The sequence below is a fragment of the Phascolarctos cinereus genome, unplaced genomic scaffold, assembly GCF_003287225.1.
Source record: "Phascolarctos cinereus isolate Bilbo 61053 unplaced genomic scaffold, phaCin_HiC Scaffold_9;HRSCAF=440, whole genome shotgun sequence".
In the NCBI taxonomy this organism is placed as follows: Eukaryota; Metazoa; Chordata; class Mammalia; order Diprotodontia; family Phascolarctidae; genus Phascolarctos; species Phascolarctos cinereus.
This window is the reverse complement of record NW_027556402.1, coordinates 5,125,946-5,141,328: the sequence shown is the minus strand read 5'-3', so window position 1 is coordinate 5,141,328 and position 15,383 is coordinate 5,125,946. Positions and strand designations below refer to the sequence as shown.

The 15,383-nt window shown below is 44.7% G+C and overlaps 2 protein-coding genes across 5 annotated transcripts in view; both read right to left on the bottom strand.

The window, feature by feature from the left end:
- NRG1 (neuregulin 1) overlaps positions 1-15,383 on the bottom strand; it is a 224,298-nt gene that overhangs the window by 131,463 nt on the left and 77,452 nt on the right. For 2 of the 4 annotated variants that reach the window (XM_021008321.2, XM_021008322.2), the window contains exon 1: positions 3,367-4,110. The exons of the other annotated variants lie outside the window; for them this stretch is intronic. In XM_021008321.2, the coding sequence (XP_020863980.1) occupies positions 3,367-4,024 (658 nt within the window). In that variant the 5' untranslated portion in view covers positions 4,025-4,110. Of the gene's footprint in view, positions 1-3,366; positions 4,111-15,383 lie in introns of those variants that run through there. 4 annotated transcript variants of the gene reach the window in all.
- On the bottom strand, positions 4,248-4,760 carry LOC144455136 (uncharacterized). Its single transcript, XM_078148160.1, has one exon. It carries the CDS (start codon positions 4,617-4,619, stop codon positions 4,398-4,400), a length of 222 nt encoding a protein of 73 aa, XP_078004286.1. The 5' UTR covers positions 4,620-4,760; the 3' UTR covers positions 4,248-4,397.

Below are 15,383 nucleotides of genomic sequence, written 5' to 3'. Positions count from 1 at the left end.
TACACAGTCTAATATGATGAAAGCATGACATTATAGGAGCTTGTGAAAGGGAACCATCTACCTTAGGGAGGTTGGCAAGCCTACCACACATGAGGGTAAATTGAAAAGCTCTATTTTGCCTTCTGCTGCAAGAAAGCTGAGAGAAGCTTGTAATTTAGAGTGGGAAGCCGAGTCAAGCAGGAAAGGAGTAATTCCAATATTGATATAATACAAGCCATCATCAGAGAAGGTAAATCAGTCTGGGGGCTAACACAGCAGACACATTTACTAGGATTGTCTCTCTTCTCTTCTCTCTGTCTCCAGGATAAGGATGAATCAATTAGCCCCCGACATACAGTGACCTTGACAGCAATAGCTCTGAACAGAATATGCTGAGGCAGAGAGAAAAAAGAACGGCAGGGAGAGGAGTGTTCAGAAATCCACTGCCAGCTGCTTTTCTGAGCAATCCTTCACTCTGAACCATGATGCCTGTGACTCACTTCTAGCCAAAAATAGCTCAGTTGAAAGGATATACACCTCTCCTTGATGTAAATAAACAAAGCTTTCTCAGATGCAAAGAGAGGAGGCAAGGAAATGCAGAAAGAGCGACTTTGCTTTTGAGGATGTTCTCAACAGTGAGTAAACAAACATTAACAAGAGCAAGGATTGACTAGCACCTCCTTCCTGAAAAGAAAGCTGGCCCAGCACTGCATCACCCCCCCAAAAAAAAGTGGGATGGTTTTTAAGACCAGCTAACTTTTAGAGACACAATAAAAAGGCAGCAAAGCAACTGTCCACACTGAGAGTGCCGTATCTAGGAGGGCAACTGTCATCAAATCCTTCACCTGGGGAATCTAAGCAACTATTCTGTGGTGCTTGGATTTTTTTAAATAAAGTTTCAGATCAAGTGCCACTTTCCACATTAAGCTTTTTCTGACCCTCCCCCACCCCTAAGCTGTCGGTAAATTCTCCCATAGGGTTGTATGTATTTACTTTGGGGATATAAATGCAAATGTGTGTGTGTGTGTATATGTATACACACACACACACACACACACACACACACACACACACACACACATATATGCATATGTGTGTATACATTCATGAGTGTAAGTTGTTCCCCCAGGCAAATGGGAGCTCCTTGGGGGCAAGGACTCTTCCATTTCCTTCTCTTTGCATCACCACCACTTATCAGAGCATCTAACACATAGTAGGCACATGACTGATGAATAAAATGAATAAATTCTTTCACAGCCATCACTTTCAGCCTCTTGCCCAAACCTAAAATGGGATGATATAACCTCACAGTAGCCCAGCTCTGGACCCAAGGATTATTCTCAGGAGCTAGAAATCTTCTCAATGAATGAGAATGTGATCAAAATCCATCTCCATCCCTTGGAGAAAGGCATAAAACCTGTATGGGAAGTATAATAACTTATGACACTCCATTGGAGGAGATTTGCCTTCAAGAAAAATGTCTTTATCCTTTATTATGTACTTTTTCCATGGTCTTAATCAATAAACCATGTATTTTTTAAAATACCCCAAACTCAACTCAGTACATTTCAGAGGGTCCTTCCAGGGAGCACATGTTTGCCTCCTGGCCTCTAAGCCAGCCTACTCTAGGCAGAAAGGTGCCCTATCTTTTCACTGAAGCATCATATTTCACATGAGACAAAGGAGTAACCTTGCCGCCCATGCGGAACTGTGCCTGCCTTGGGATCTGCACACTCTGCACTGCACGGCTTGTTCCAGGCAAGCCTGTCGCATCTGGTGGCCAGGTGGGAGAGGCTGAGGATGTCGTGATGTCTGTCAGCCCTTTAATGGTGCTCTGGGGATCTGAGGGAGATACAAAGTGGTGTCTGCACAAAAGGACTTGCTTTTCTGATGGTACCTGGAAAACAAGCCTTTCAGTAGGTTTGTCTCTGACCAGAATGGGTGTTGGTGAAGCGAACGTGAGGGAGACTTCACAACAGCCAAACTAAGTTCTCTGTGCTGGTGCCGCTCTGTCTCACACTGAACAAAATCCTCAGGGTATGTGTGTGGGGAGGGGCAGAGTTATTTTATTTTTCTCCCTGATGTTTGGGGTGGGGGAAAGAAGGGTTTCATAGTAACATTTCCCTTTCTTCCTGAAAGGGAAAAAAACAACTCTGAGGGAATATATAAGTACTAGATTTAGGAGATTTTTTTTGTTCTCATTTTTCTCTACTAAATACCTATCCATCCCAAAGAAGGGTGGAGCTCAGAGACAGAAATAAAAGACAAGAGATACATTCAGAAAACTGTTGGAAACTTCTTTTCATGCAAAAGTTTAGGACCAAGTGACTTCACAGGATTTCATCCTTGTCTACCTTTCCTCTGCTGCCAGTGGGCCTACTCAGCAGCTGGACAGCGGCTTTCTGCCTACGTCCAGAGGCTCAGCGCCTTTCAGAGCCTGTTACACTGAACTGGGGCAATCAAGGTACAGACTAAAAGGACACATCTCCAAAAAAACCTAGGTATCCTGCAGGAGGATGGGGCCCAAATGTCTGTCAAGGCAGCTTCTTAAACACTTGATCGCATAAGACTGGCCTAACTGGAGAAAGCACAGACAGAACTATGCAGTACCCTGAATATTCAACAAAAGCACTTCCTAAGCAAAAGCTGCCAAAGTACAGGTGGAGACAGCAAGGAGCCTTAGGCACTGGCTAAGGAACTTGATGAAGTTAACAAGAGGAATTAGCAACAGAACCAAAAGGGCAACAGAGTCAATCCTTGCTAAGATGGGGGGGAAGGGCACATGCTGAATGAAAAAGACAATGAGGGCAGAGGTGATGTTGGCCAGGAATGGGTACCAGGAAGGTGAACAGAAGGTAGAGAGAGGAAATCAGCACCAGGGAAAAAGAAATCAAAAAGCTGCCTGCTCACTGAGCATTCAAGTCCAACTCGGGAATATGGAGCATCTTCTCTGGGATGTAAAAGGAACCCAGTTATCCCACATAACTCAGGAAGTAGTCTTGCCCTCTACTATTCAGTATGTTTCATACCCCACAAAAGGTGCTTAGAGAGCCTCTCCTGGCAAGGTAGGATCTCTGGCCACAGAGGGCTGCTGCTGCTGCTTCATGAAGCCCTCCCAGCATTGTTTCACACAATGTTCTTCATTTTTTTTCCCCAAGAGTTTACAAAATGCTCCCACTAACTCTTTAGCAACAGCCCAGGCATCTTTGTCAACATGAAATGCAATTTAAAATGTAGAGAAAAGGGGAGGGAAAACTATTTGCTTTGAAAATATAATTTCTGTTCCCCTCCCTTCAGCATGCTCTCTCTCTCTCTCTCTCTCTCTCTCTCTCTCTCTCTCTCTCTCTCTCTCTCTCCTCTTCCCCTTCATTTTCATTTCTTACTTACAAACTTTTGTAGCACTTTGGAGATTCGTTTCAGTGGTTGGTGGCTGTGATGCTGTCATAGGTGCTTTTCCCTCAGAGTCCTGGGTGGGTAGAGGAAAGGAGGGTGCAGCAGAAGGCAGCAGAGAGAAGGCTAATGAAGGGTTCTGTGGGGATGGTGGTGCCAAAGGGTCAGAGGGCACTCGGGAACTGCCGCCCTGCACTGTAACACCCTGTACTTGGCCCTTGGCTTCCCGGTGGTCCCCAGGGAAAGAAGGTGAGGGGTAAGCCTCTGAGGAGTCCCAGATGGTAGAGGCAGCAGTAGGATCCACAGCAGTAATAGGGTCCTGGCCTATCCTTCCTGGATCGAGGTGAGTAGGGGTGTCATACTCAAATATTTTGTCCACAAACACCCACTTGAGACCAGCGATGCAGAGGCAAAGGCTGACCAGGCAGGCCAAGATGGGCACAATGCAGATCTTCTCAGAGTTGAGGCAGCCCCGCAGTCGTTCAGCCTCCAGACAGACACAGCAGGGGATGGCCAGGCCCACAATGGCCCCTTCTCCCCCATCCTCAGCCTGGGCCCCTGGCATTGCCTCAGCTGAGGGGAGCCCATCCAGAGATGGATCTGGACTCAGCTCAGAGGAGGGGCTGGGACAACTCTCTGCAGCTCCCTCCGACATGTCTGAAGCTCCCGGCTCTACAGGCTCACTTCCAAGAGGCCTGGACTCTCACCACCAGGCAGGGCCCCCCCCAACAAAATGAGACAGCATCTTAGAGGGGAAAATCAATAGGTTGTCTTTGGCCAAGACCATGATCCAAATCAGGACGAGTTGAGGAGAAAATGACCGGGGGAAAAGAAGAAAAGCAAAAACTCTTCCTGACAACTGGGAAAGGAAAGTGATTAAGCAATTATCCAGTGTCTGCTCCTGGGCCACTTTTCTAGTTTCCGTAAATACCTCTGAGCATCCTGGCTCTGCTCTGAAACAGGGCGAAGAGGAAATCAAGGGGAAAAAAAGAGAAAGCAAAGCAAAACACCAGCCAGGCGCTGGTCAATTAAGTAAACCAGTAGCCCAGTGCAAAAGACAGGGCTCTCACCTGGACCATCTGAGGCTGGGGTCTGCTGAGCGGAGGAAAACAACTGGCATTCAGGAAGAGCAAAAGGCAAAACCCTGAGAGCAGGAGCAGCCGCAGGGGCAGGAGAGGCGGCAGCGGCAGAGGCAGAGGCAGCGGCGGCGGCAGCGAGGGGAGCGGCAGCTCAGGCAGTGGTAACAGCATCCTGGTCTGTTTCAGCAGCGGCGGCAGCGGACAGCGGCTGCAAGGGGCTGAATCATTAGCGAGCAGCAGGTGCCTGCTCTACGCGCATCCCTGCAAACAGCGGCATCGTAGAGCTAGGCTAAAGGAGGAGGGCTGGGGCCAGGAGGGCTGGGTGCCTCCCTGCCCCGCCCCCCACCCGCCGCGCGCACACACTCCTCTTTGTCCTTCTGGAGGGAGGCAGGAGTACATAGGCACTTTCCGTCTCTCCAGCTCCTTCCTTCTTCACAGTCCCTTTCTCCTGGTCATCTACACTCTCAGTGCCCTTCTATCTGCTCCCTCCTCTCCTCTCTTCCATCCACCACTCCTTCTCTCTCTCTTTCTCTGTCTCTTTCTCTGTCTCTCTCTCTTCTCTCTCTCTCGTTCTCTCTCTCTCTCTCTCTCTCTCTCTCTCTCTCTCTCTCTCTCTCTCTCTCTCTCTCGTTCTCTCTCTCTCTCTCCTCTCCTGAGTTCAGTTAAATCAGTATACCCAGCAACACAGGACTACCAGTGCCAGTGACTTCCTATTTTATCCAATTAGAAGGAATCAAGGCCATGGAATCAAAGACGAGCAGGCAGGCAGTAGTTCTGCTCAGTCTCCATCCCTCCCCCACTCCCTTTCTCCTTTTTACTCTCCTCCTTTCCCTCTAGTACCCCTTTCCAAGCTCCCACCACAACCTTGCTTCCCCTCAGGCATATTAGTTCTTTTCCTTTGAGCCAAGGTTAGGTCAGGAAAAGGCAGCAATCAATGTCCTCCATCTAACAAAGCTGGGTTGGGAGGGGATGTAGGTGGGACCTCATGGGCTGAAGCAAAGGCTTAGCAAAGTCTGATATTTGATCCATCCCTAGAGAGGGAAGCTTTGCAGTAGCAACTTCTTCCTGCCTGCTGCCTGCAGATTCTGCTCCTTCTTAGCACTCTAATAAGGTTCATTCAGGGAGAACTCTAGGTGTTACTTGACTTTCTTCTGGCCATTAGAAAAATGCTACCATGGACAGTCCCACAATCATACTATTAAGAATACGAATAGTTTAGAAAACACCTTTAATTTGTTTTGCATGGATTTCGAAATAAAATGCTTTTATGGAGTAAAAGTAGTCTACCCAGAGGACCTCAGTCTAGTTCCCTGAAATGGCCCCATCTCTTTGAGCCCTCACTATGAACCTCCTCCTCCAGAATGCCCTCACTTTAATAATAGTCAGACAGTAAGTCAGTGAGTTAGGGAGCTAACACTACCAATTCTTGACCTGTAATATTCCAAAGGGGCCTGATTTCTCAGGCTTATATACCATCCATTCCTATCACCAACAGAATGTTCAAGTACCTACAATAAGAAACATATTCCATATGTATATGAATAAACTCTATGGAGCTCCCTTTCTTCTCTTTTGTTTTATTTATCTACATTTACTTTTTTTTATTAGGCAATTGGGGTTAAGTGACTTGCCCAGGGTCACACAGCTAGTATGTGTCAAATGTTTGGTCTGAGGCTGGATTTGAACTCAGGTACTCCTGACTTCAGGGCTGGTGCTCTATCCTCGGTGCCACCTAGCTGCCCCCATGTACTTTTTTTCCAAAGTAGCAGCTGTTCCAGCACTCAAAGAGATAAAAAGTCTGTGATAGAGATCCCAGACAAGAGTGGCAAAACTGCCACTTAATCTACTGACTTCTTCACCAGGACGCTTCAGTGGATTCCTAGGAACTCTTTAATCTACCTCTGCTAATAGGAGACTAAAAAACACACTTCCTGAGCTCATGCTATTTTATCATTGAGCACATCCTGGGAGCACCAGTTTTTCCTTTGAAAACTGACATTGATGCAGTGAATTACAACTGTTTCTGTGCTCTGTACATCTTGAGAACTCCTAAATATTTAAAAAATTCTAAACAGGCACAAAATCATTCTGATGCCATTTTTTCAAGATGTATTTATTCCACAATTATAAATGATTCAAAGTATGCTAATCACCAAGTGATGGTGGCAGTCCTGTAACTTCCAACATGTCAGAGCCAATTGGCCTGACTGAGTCAAAGCTCCAAAAAAGAGAATTATGCCTAGATCCCCCTCAACAAATCCTGAAGCAGTAAGATGAGAGCTGCAAGCATCCTAAAGTCATTTGTTTCCATTATTATATTTTGATTTAGAACACCTCCTGATAAATGCATATTCCGAGGATCTGTGCTTTTTGGTAAGTAAGCTAAACCCCTCCACTGATGTAGAGCATAACCTGCCTGTGGGTCAGTGCATAAAGCCTAAAGAGTTGCCCCACACTCATAAAAGTTGAATAACTTACCCAGGGGTTAAACAGCTAGGGTACTTCAGGGGTAGAATTTGAACTCAAGTGATTCTAGCTCCAAACTAGACAATCTCTCAACTAAACTAAGTTGAGGCCAATTAGATAGCACAGTGGATGCAGCTCTGAGCCTGGAGTCAAGATGACAAGTTCAAATCTTGCCACAAACATTTACTAGCTGTGTGACCCCAGGCAAGTCATTTAACCTCTATCTGCCTCAGTTTCTTTAACAGTAAGATGGGTAATAGCACCTCCCAAGGTTGCTGTGATGATCAAAAGGAGATAATATTTGTAAAGTGCTTAGCATAGTTAAGTACCCAGAGCATAGTAAGTGCCATATAAATGCTGCCTATTACGATGATTATTAAACAGCTTGGTCTCCCTCTCCATAAATCTTGTATTCAAGGATATAAGTGAGTACATATGTTGCCAATATATTTAATAAAGAATATGAAAATCCATGTTCATCAAAACCTGTCAGTTCCTTTAGAGGTTTTGAACTCAGTGTTGAAGGCTTAGAATCACTGAAGAGTTAGGGAAATAATCAGGCTTTCAAATAATTATAATAGTAATCACAACTTGTCCTTGACTATCGTTGACACTGTTCAGTCATGTCCAACTCTCTGTGACCATATCTGGGGTTTTCTTGGCAAAGGTACTGGAGTGGTTTGCCATGTTATTCTACAGTTAATTTTGCAGGTGAGAAAACTGAGGCAAACAGGTTAAGTGATTTTCCCAGGGTCATACAGCTATTAAGTGTTTGGGGCTGGATTTGAACTCAGATCTTCCTTTCTCCAGGCCCAGAGCTCTATCCACTAGGCCACTTAGATAATCTCTAGATTATCCATTTTACATAGAATACTCCCTTCTCTTCCCCTTACTTTCAGATCCAACAATAGGAATGTTTGAAACACGTTTTGTTCATTTCCTCCATTGTTAAAATCTCAGGATCTTGCTCTCCTCCTTGGTGAAATGATGGAAATATACTAAAAGTCTTCCAAAGGGCCTTCCAGTTTTATGTTCTATGAGCCAACAATATGACTGGAGTAAGTTTTAGATAGACTTCTGCTATTATAAATGATAATAAATGACATTCTGTGTTGCTTTATGTTTTTCAGAACATTTTGTATACACTAACTCATTTCCTTCTTTTACAGACCCAATGAGAGAGTCACTGCTGGCATTTCCATCTGCCACTCATGTCCAGTTTATCATCTACACAACTTGCCTGTACATGGTCATGTGAATCTTCCCTCCTCCATGACTGTGGCCTCCTCAAGAGCTGGCCCAGTCTTTCCCCTTTCTTTGTTGCCCCATCATTTAGCACCACCAGGCATAAAATAGGCACTTAAGGAATGCTTGTTGACTGACCAGCCCCTGGCCATACAATGAGCACACCTCACGGGCAGGACTAGAACCTCTCTCTTTTGACATCAAGCCCAGAAATCTTTGTGCTAGGCCAACTACGTATGCACAAGAAACCAGCAGTAATGAACCGAATTTGAAAGAATGTTAAGCATGTGCTACTTCTCCATGAGCAGCTAGCATCCACCCTCAAGATATTCACTAGTACTTACAGTACTGAGTATATTCTAGAGATAAGAAGCTGTACTGGGTCTATTTCTGATCTCATATTAAAAATTCTCTGCTCTTATCAAGGAAATTGAGACAGTGTCCAAAGACATCTCAGAGGAGGCTCTTTTGAGGAAAAGCAAGGCAAGATTTGAACTCAGGGCTTCTTGACTAAAAGTCTAAGAAGATATTTACTGTGCCTCTCTACAAGCTATGTGTGTGTTTTTCTAAAATAAATCAAATGATGAGAACAAGGAACTATTTGTTCTTGCCATCTGTTTAACTAACCTCAGAGTTAAGTAAAAATGTTGGGCGATTGGATCTTTTTTGTCATAGCACCATAATAGAAGAGGGAGACAGAGGTGAGCCTTCTCTAATGTAGTTTGTAAGTAGCCCTAAATGTTCCTTGGCTTTCAAAAGAAGAGCGTTAAAAGATTGAGCTAATAATTCTCAAAAGTTACGGATATTGATCAGAAGGCACTCACTTTTAGCCTCTCAACACGTGGCTCAAATTGTCATCTCCAAATCTAAGTACCAGAAAGGACTTTCTTCAAATCCAATCCAACCCAAGGAATACTAATTAAACACCTGCTGTAGGCGTGTAACTGTGCTGCGATCACTGGGAAGTCAAAGGGAAAATGAAAACAGTCCCTACCTTCCACCAATTACAAAGGAGGTTATGGGGAGCAGAAAGGGCACTAGGCCTTGTTTCAGAGCATGTGGATTCAAATCCTGATTCTAATCACTGTGACTCCAGGCATGTCCCTTCTCTTCCAAAAGGAAGGGATAGGTCTGGATGACTTTAGAGGCCCTAGCCAGATAGAAAGTGAAAAGCACATAAGCACACAGACCTCTAGGTAGTAAGGAGACAAAGAACTGCTGCTTGGGATACACATGGTTGGAATCTACCTAGGATGTAACATGTGGGAGATCTCAACAGGGAGTTTGTTTGTTTGTTTTTAAATGTCATTTTTGAGAAATGAACATTCTTTTCCTTTCTTGATGTCTTTGTTTTTGCAAAACATTCATCTGCCACCAGCTGCACTGTTTGGATTCAATCTTCCCCCTCTTCCCCTCCTCAGGAAAAGTTCACCACTAAGAGACACCGCCACGCAGATTGGCTCAGCCTTGGTACTCACCTCTCGTCAGCAGCCCTCAATAGGTTTAGCCCCTCTAATTGAAGGGATGGAGGAAGGGGGGAGCAAAAACTCCCTCCCAAAGCCCTCAGTTAAAGAGGGCTCTGAAGTCCAAGCAACTCTTCCTTTTCCTCCAGCTGCACTTGTTCAGATATGGCTCTGCCAGCATTATGCTCTTCAATGGCTACTTTCTTTTGTTGTTTTTTGTGTGGTCTTCTCTCATAAGATCAAAAGCCCCCAGACAGCAGACTGCCTTTCTTTTTCTTATTTGTGTCCCCTGCACTTAGTGTGGTGTTTGGCACACAGTAGAGGCTTAATACAAGTTTACTGTTTTCATTTACATCCATTTTTGCACCTAGAGCTGAGTCTTTGCCTACTCATCAAGTGACTGCAGGTAACAAACTTTTTTTTTTTAAGAAATAGAAAAGGAAGGGGCAGCTAGGTAGCACAGAGGATAGAGCACTGGCCCTGAAGTCAGGAGGACCTGAGTTTAAATCCAGCCTCAGACCACACACTTGACACTTACTAGCTGTGTGACCCTCGGCAAGTCACTTAACCCCAACTGCCTAAAAAAAAAATAGAAAAGGAGTTTAGAAAAACCAAATGATACCTCAACGATGTCTGACAGCGAAGATAGTATTTCACACAGGGAGTCGCCTTGCGGTAGTGCTGTGCCACAGGGGGTAGGACCTTGGGCCTGAAGTCATAAAGTTGTGGTTGTTGTGGTTGTTCAGTCCTTCAGGCTCGTCCATGACCCCGTGGACCACAGCACATCAGGCCCTTCTATGCCCCACTGTCTTTGGAAATCTATCCAATTTCATGTTCATTGTTTCCATGACATCATCCATCTATCTCATCCTCTGCCATCTCCTTTTCCTTTTGCCTTCAACCCTTCCCAACATCAGGATCTTTTTCCAATGAGTCCCATCTTCTCATTATGTGGCCAAAACCAGCCTCAGATATTTATTTGCTTTGTGACCTTGGGGAAGTCACTTATCCTCTGTCTGCCTCAGTTCCCACAACTCTAAAATGGGTATAATAGAACACCTACCTCCCAGGATTATTGTAATGTAATAATATTTGTAAAGTACTTAGCACAGTACCTGGCATATAGCAGGCACTATATAAATGCTGGCTATTGCTGTTGTGATCACCACCATCATCATCATCACCAGGGAGAGAGGAAACGTGCATATTCTCAGCGTCAGGAAATTCTACTATCCATGGTATGGAGCTACGTATTTCCTAATAAATCAAGTCACATCAACGAGAAAATAAATGACGTGAAAGGAGAGGGGCCGTTCATGCACCAGAAGGGAGGAATACAGGGCGGACAGCCTTAGTGCAGCCCCGGTATTCATGAAATATTAAAGGAACCACAGGAAAATCACCAATGGACCAGAGATGCTCCATAGAGTATTCAGGGAAACCCATGAACAAAAAGTGGAGAGGCCACTGGGATATGGATGAGCTAAGATCTACACTAGAGGAGAGAGAGCCCCATTCTAGAAGGTCACAGAGTCATCCAAGCCATCTAAGGTCATGTCACAGTGGGTTTCAGGAAAGACTCAAACCCTAGGAAGGAAGTCAAGTAAGCACCTCCCAGGCACTGTGCTAGATGCTAGGGAAATGAGGCTGAAAGTGAACAGTACCTGGACCCCAAGAGCTCCCAGTATATCTGGGCAGGCCACATATACATGTATCAATAAATCTAAAATAAGTCAATTCAAACATATCTTCAATAGAGTATTTTTTCTGGGTAGGAGGAGGGGAATACACAAGTGAAGGGTTGGGGAAGGGGCGGAGTAGGAGCCACATGATTGATCCATACATTAGTTTTGTCATCTAAATGGACTGACTGCTCCTTGAAGGCAGATGCTACATGTTACATAAGTCCATTGATCTTAGTATCTCCCATCACGCTTAGAACATCGTTGGCCACATGGTGCTAGTCAGTTTTTTATTCATTCTTGGCTCTAGAAGACAATGTCCTCTTGAGCAAAAAAGTAAGGGAAAAAAAAAACAGGAAAGAAGAAGGGACAAGACAGGACAGGACTTGGGGCTTCTGAAGGACCAGAAGCTCAATGTTAGCAAATGGAAAAAAGCAAATTCAGTCTTAGGCTGCCCCAGTAGCACTGAAGCAGAGACAGGGATGGTCCTGTTGCGCTCCCCCCAGATCAGACCACACCTGTAGAAGGGTGATCAGTTTTCAGTCCCATTTTAAAGAAGGGATGAGTTGGAGCACTTTCAGGAGTCAGCCAGAATGGGGAGAGGATTGCAAACGTTGCCATCACACTATGGATTGGACAAGTTTGAGGTTTTCAGACTAGAGAAGGAAACTCTGGAAGAAGAGGCATGAAGGGGACTGCAAGTAACTGAAGGGTTCTTGAGGGGGAGAGGGACTGGGTTTCTTTAGCTTTTCTCTAGGTTAGAACCAGGGACAATAAGTGGATAGTTTAGGAAATTAGATTACAGCTCATTACTGAGGGGAATCATTGTTCAGTCCTTTCAGTGGTGTCCGATTCTGCGTGACCCCATTTGGGGTTTTCTTGGCAAAGATAGTGGAGTGGTTTGCCATTTCTTTCTCCAGCTCATTCTGCAGATGAGGAGCTGAGGCAAACAGGATTAAGTGACTCACCCAGAGTCACATAGCTAGTAAGTGACTAAGGCCAGATTTGAACTCAGGAGGATGAGTCTTCCTGACTCCAGGCCTGATACTCTATCCACAGTGCCACCTAGCTGCCCCCACAGAGGAGAAGAGGGGAATCAAAAACAAAAAGCAACAATTGCCTAACAATTACAAGTGTCCAAAATGGAATAAGCCTTCTTGGGAACTCCCATCCTTGGATGTCTTGAGGCAGAGGCATGTTGTCTGTGATGCCATCCCTAGGACTGATGCTGCAGGCAGGTATTAGCAAAGACCTCTGAGGCCCCTTCCATTTCAGGAAGGCTATCATTCTTGCTGATTTCCTAATTGATCAATTCAAGGAACACTGTGCTTTGAGATCTTTTCATTCAAACCTGTGTACCATGTGAGTTCCCTTATGAGTGAGAACTGATGACTAGGATTAAAATGTACCTCAGGGAAATCTTGGCATGACTTTGCTGGGCCCCTCGTTCTTCCCCTAAAAGTAGTACTGGATATTAAGTGGCAGAGAAGCAGAGGCAGAGGTATAGTGGAAAGAGAATTGGCTCTGGGGTCCCAGGGCCTGGGCTTTCATCCTGCTTCTGACACTTAGTACCTATGTGACCCTGGACAAGTCAACTGACTTCCTTGGACCTCAGTTTGCTCATCTGTAAAATGGAGAAGCTGACCCAAACAGCCTCCAATTCTCTGATCACTTTCCCTTCTTGGCCATGTCTCAATTTGGGCAGTTTCCATTTTGTTTAATTCTCTGTGAGAGTCTGTATCTAATGCTGAGTGAGTGGATGTCTTTGACTCTCCTCCTGCAACATGGTGATCAATGCTGTCTGGAACACTGTATTCTTCATGAGGCCTCTGCTCGTTTATGCACAAGATCCCGGAAGGGGTGGGAGAGCAGTAGATGTGCTGGGGCTCTATGTAAATGTCTCCAGTTTGGGGCTTCCAATGTTGAGGAGTTGGCAGAAGGGGGCAGAGGGATATATTTTATCAGGGACCTCTCCATCCTTCTTTTAGCCTGTGTATTATCAAGAAAGACAAGGAAACTTGCCAGACCCACAGGATTTTAGTGCAGGAGGGGACTTCAGAGATCATAAATTACATTTTTAACGTGAGTGGTCCTTGTTTTTTTACATAGAGAAACTGAGGCACAAATGTGACTTGCCCAAAGTTACATGAACGATCATAGGAGTCTGAGCTGGAAGACCATTTATTCCAATCCCCTCATTTTACAAAAGGTACTGAAGCCCCAAGAGGGAAATGAATTGTCCAGTGTCACAAACAGAATTGAACCCCATACTCATCTCCTCCAGTCCAGTCCATCCACAGGGAAGAGAGGGGAGGGGAAGGGAGATCTGATTTTTGTCATCAGGAACTTGAAAAATAACATGCTCATCTTCATCTCCTGCTCCCTGGATGGCAAGATTGTGTGTATGCATGCATGTGTGTATGTGTGTACGTGCATTATGTACGTGCATATTTCTATGTATTGTGTGTACACATGTGCAATGAATGTGGCTGTGTGCTCATTTACGTTTATTTATAAATTGCTCGCTTATACATGCTCAATAGTGTGTTTGCTTCGTGTTCATGCATGTGGCCATGTATGTATATAGATGTGTGTGTGTGTGTGTGTGTGTGTGTGTGTGTGTGTGTGACTGTGCTAGGTCTCACCACTCCATGTCTTTAGTTTAAAGGGCAGATGCCAGCCACTGTATTCATTTGCGCTCCTGTCTGATCACTGGCAAAGAAATCAAAGCTTAGTTACAAAAGTCAAGAATCTTGATGAACATGGAAGGCTCTTGGAGAGAAGGGGGCACATTTCAAATGGGTAAAGCGCCTTGAACATTTCAAAGCAGCATGTAACTGTTAGGCATGACTCTGATTACGATTACTACCGCCATATTGCCAAACAGTCCTCTCCGCACTCACACAGCTGTGCCAGCACAGGAGATGTCCCAGCAGGTCAGAGACTGAGGACAGTCACAAAGGAGGCAGGGAACTTTGGGGTCAGGATTGCAGAACCCAAGGGTTGCAAAGTGCAAATACTTTTGAATCTTCTTATGGCATCAGTGCAAGGGTTAGAACACTACCATGTTCCAGTAGGCTTCCTCTCTAAGAAGCGACGGCATTTCTGTAGCAAACATTTATTACAGCATGTATTAAGTGCCTCCTGTATACAGCCCCCTATACTAAGTGCTAGCGGAGATTGAAGGCTCAGCCTTGTCTCCAATGGAGATCAGGCTGGTAGGGGGAATGACACTGATCTAGATAACTACTGAATACAACTTTCATAATAAGAAAACTAAAGGGGATGCAAATCAAAATGCCTGAGAAAAGCTGCTGGGGGCTGTGAGAGGAAGGACAATCTAGGAAGGCTTCCTGGAGGAAGGGGCATTGAATTTTGTATTTACTTGGCAATTCCTCTGGTACATCCAAAGTTGAACACAAATGAGAAACTAGAACAGGGTTCTATTTGATAACTATTTGTGAACAAAAGAATAGGATCTACATTTGTCTACTTCCCAAGTTAGGGTTTCATGGACTACCACTTACATCTATTAGATAATTCTTAATCTTGAAAATGAATTGGGAAAGTAGCTTGATGAAAAGCAAAACAATAGATGTGTGTGTGTGTGTGTGTGTTGTTAAGCACAGAATTGGTATGTAAATTGCTCAGGTCCAATGTCTTGTAGAAGGTTTTCTTGAATTGTGGGTGTGGGTGTGTTTCCTCCTTGTGGTTTCTTGGTCCTATTCCCAATAACGAGAACACTCTGCAGGTCTCTCTGGACTTAGAACAATTACCTTGTCTTTGCTAGAGTGAAGGGTGACACAGCAATCTGTCTTTGGCAGTATCATAATTAATTAAGAGAATTCTGAAGCTGCAATGAGGCAGCCATCCATTAATGTCTGAAAACTGTGGAACAAAGACGAAGATCCCAAAGCTGGGTTTCAACAAACATTTTCGTTTCACGATTTTTGTTCAAAAACCAAAAAGGAACAAGCACAGAGCAACTCTGCCTCATTGTACATACTCTGAAATTCAATAGCCTCATTGCACAACCCCTCAGCACAAGGTCCCCAAGAAGCAGCCCCAATGGAAAGGGC

Bases quoted from the DNA above. Each gene is read 5' to 3' on its own strand.
- LOC144455136 (XM_078148160.1), bottom strand. From the start codon at position 4,619: ATGCTGTTACCACTGCCTGAGCTGCCGCTCCCCTCGCTGCCGCCGCCG.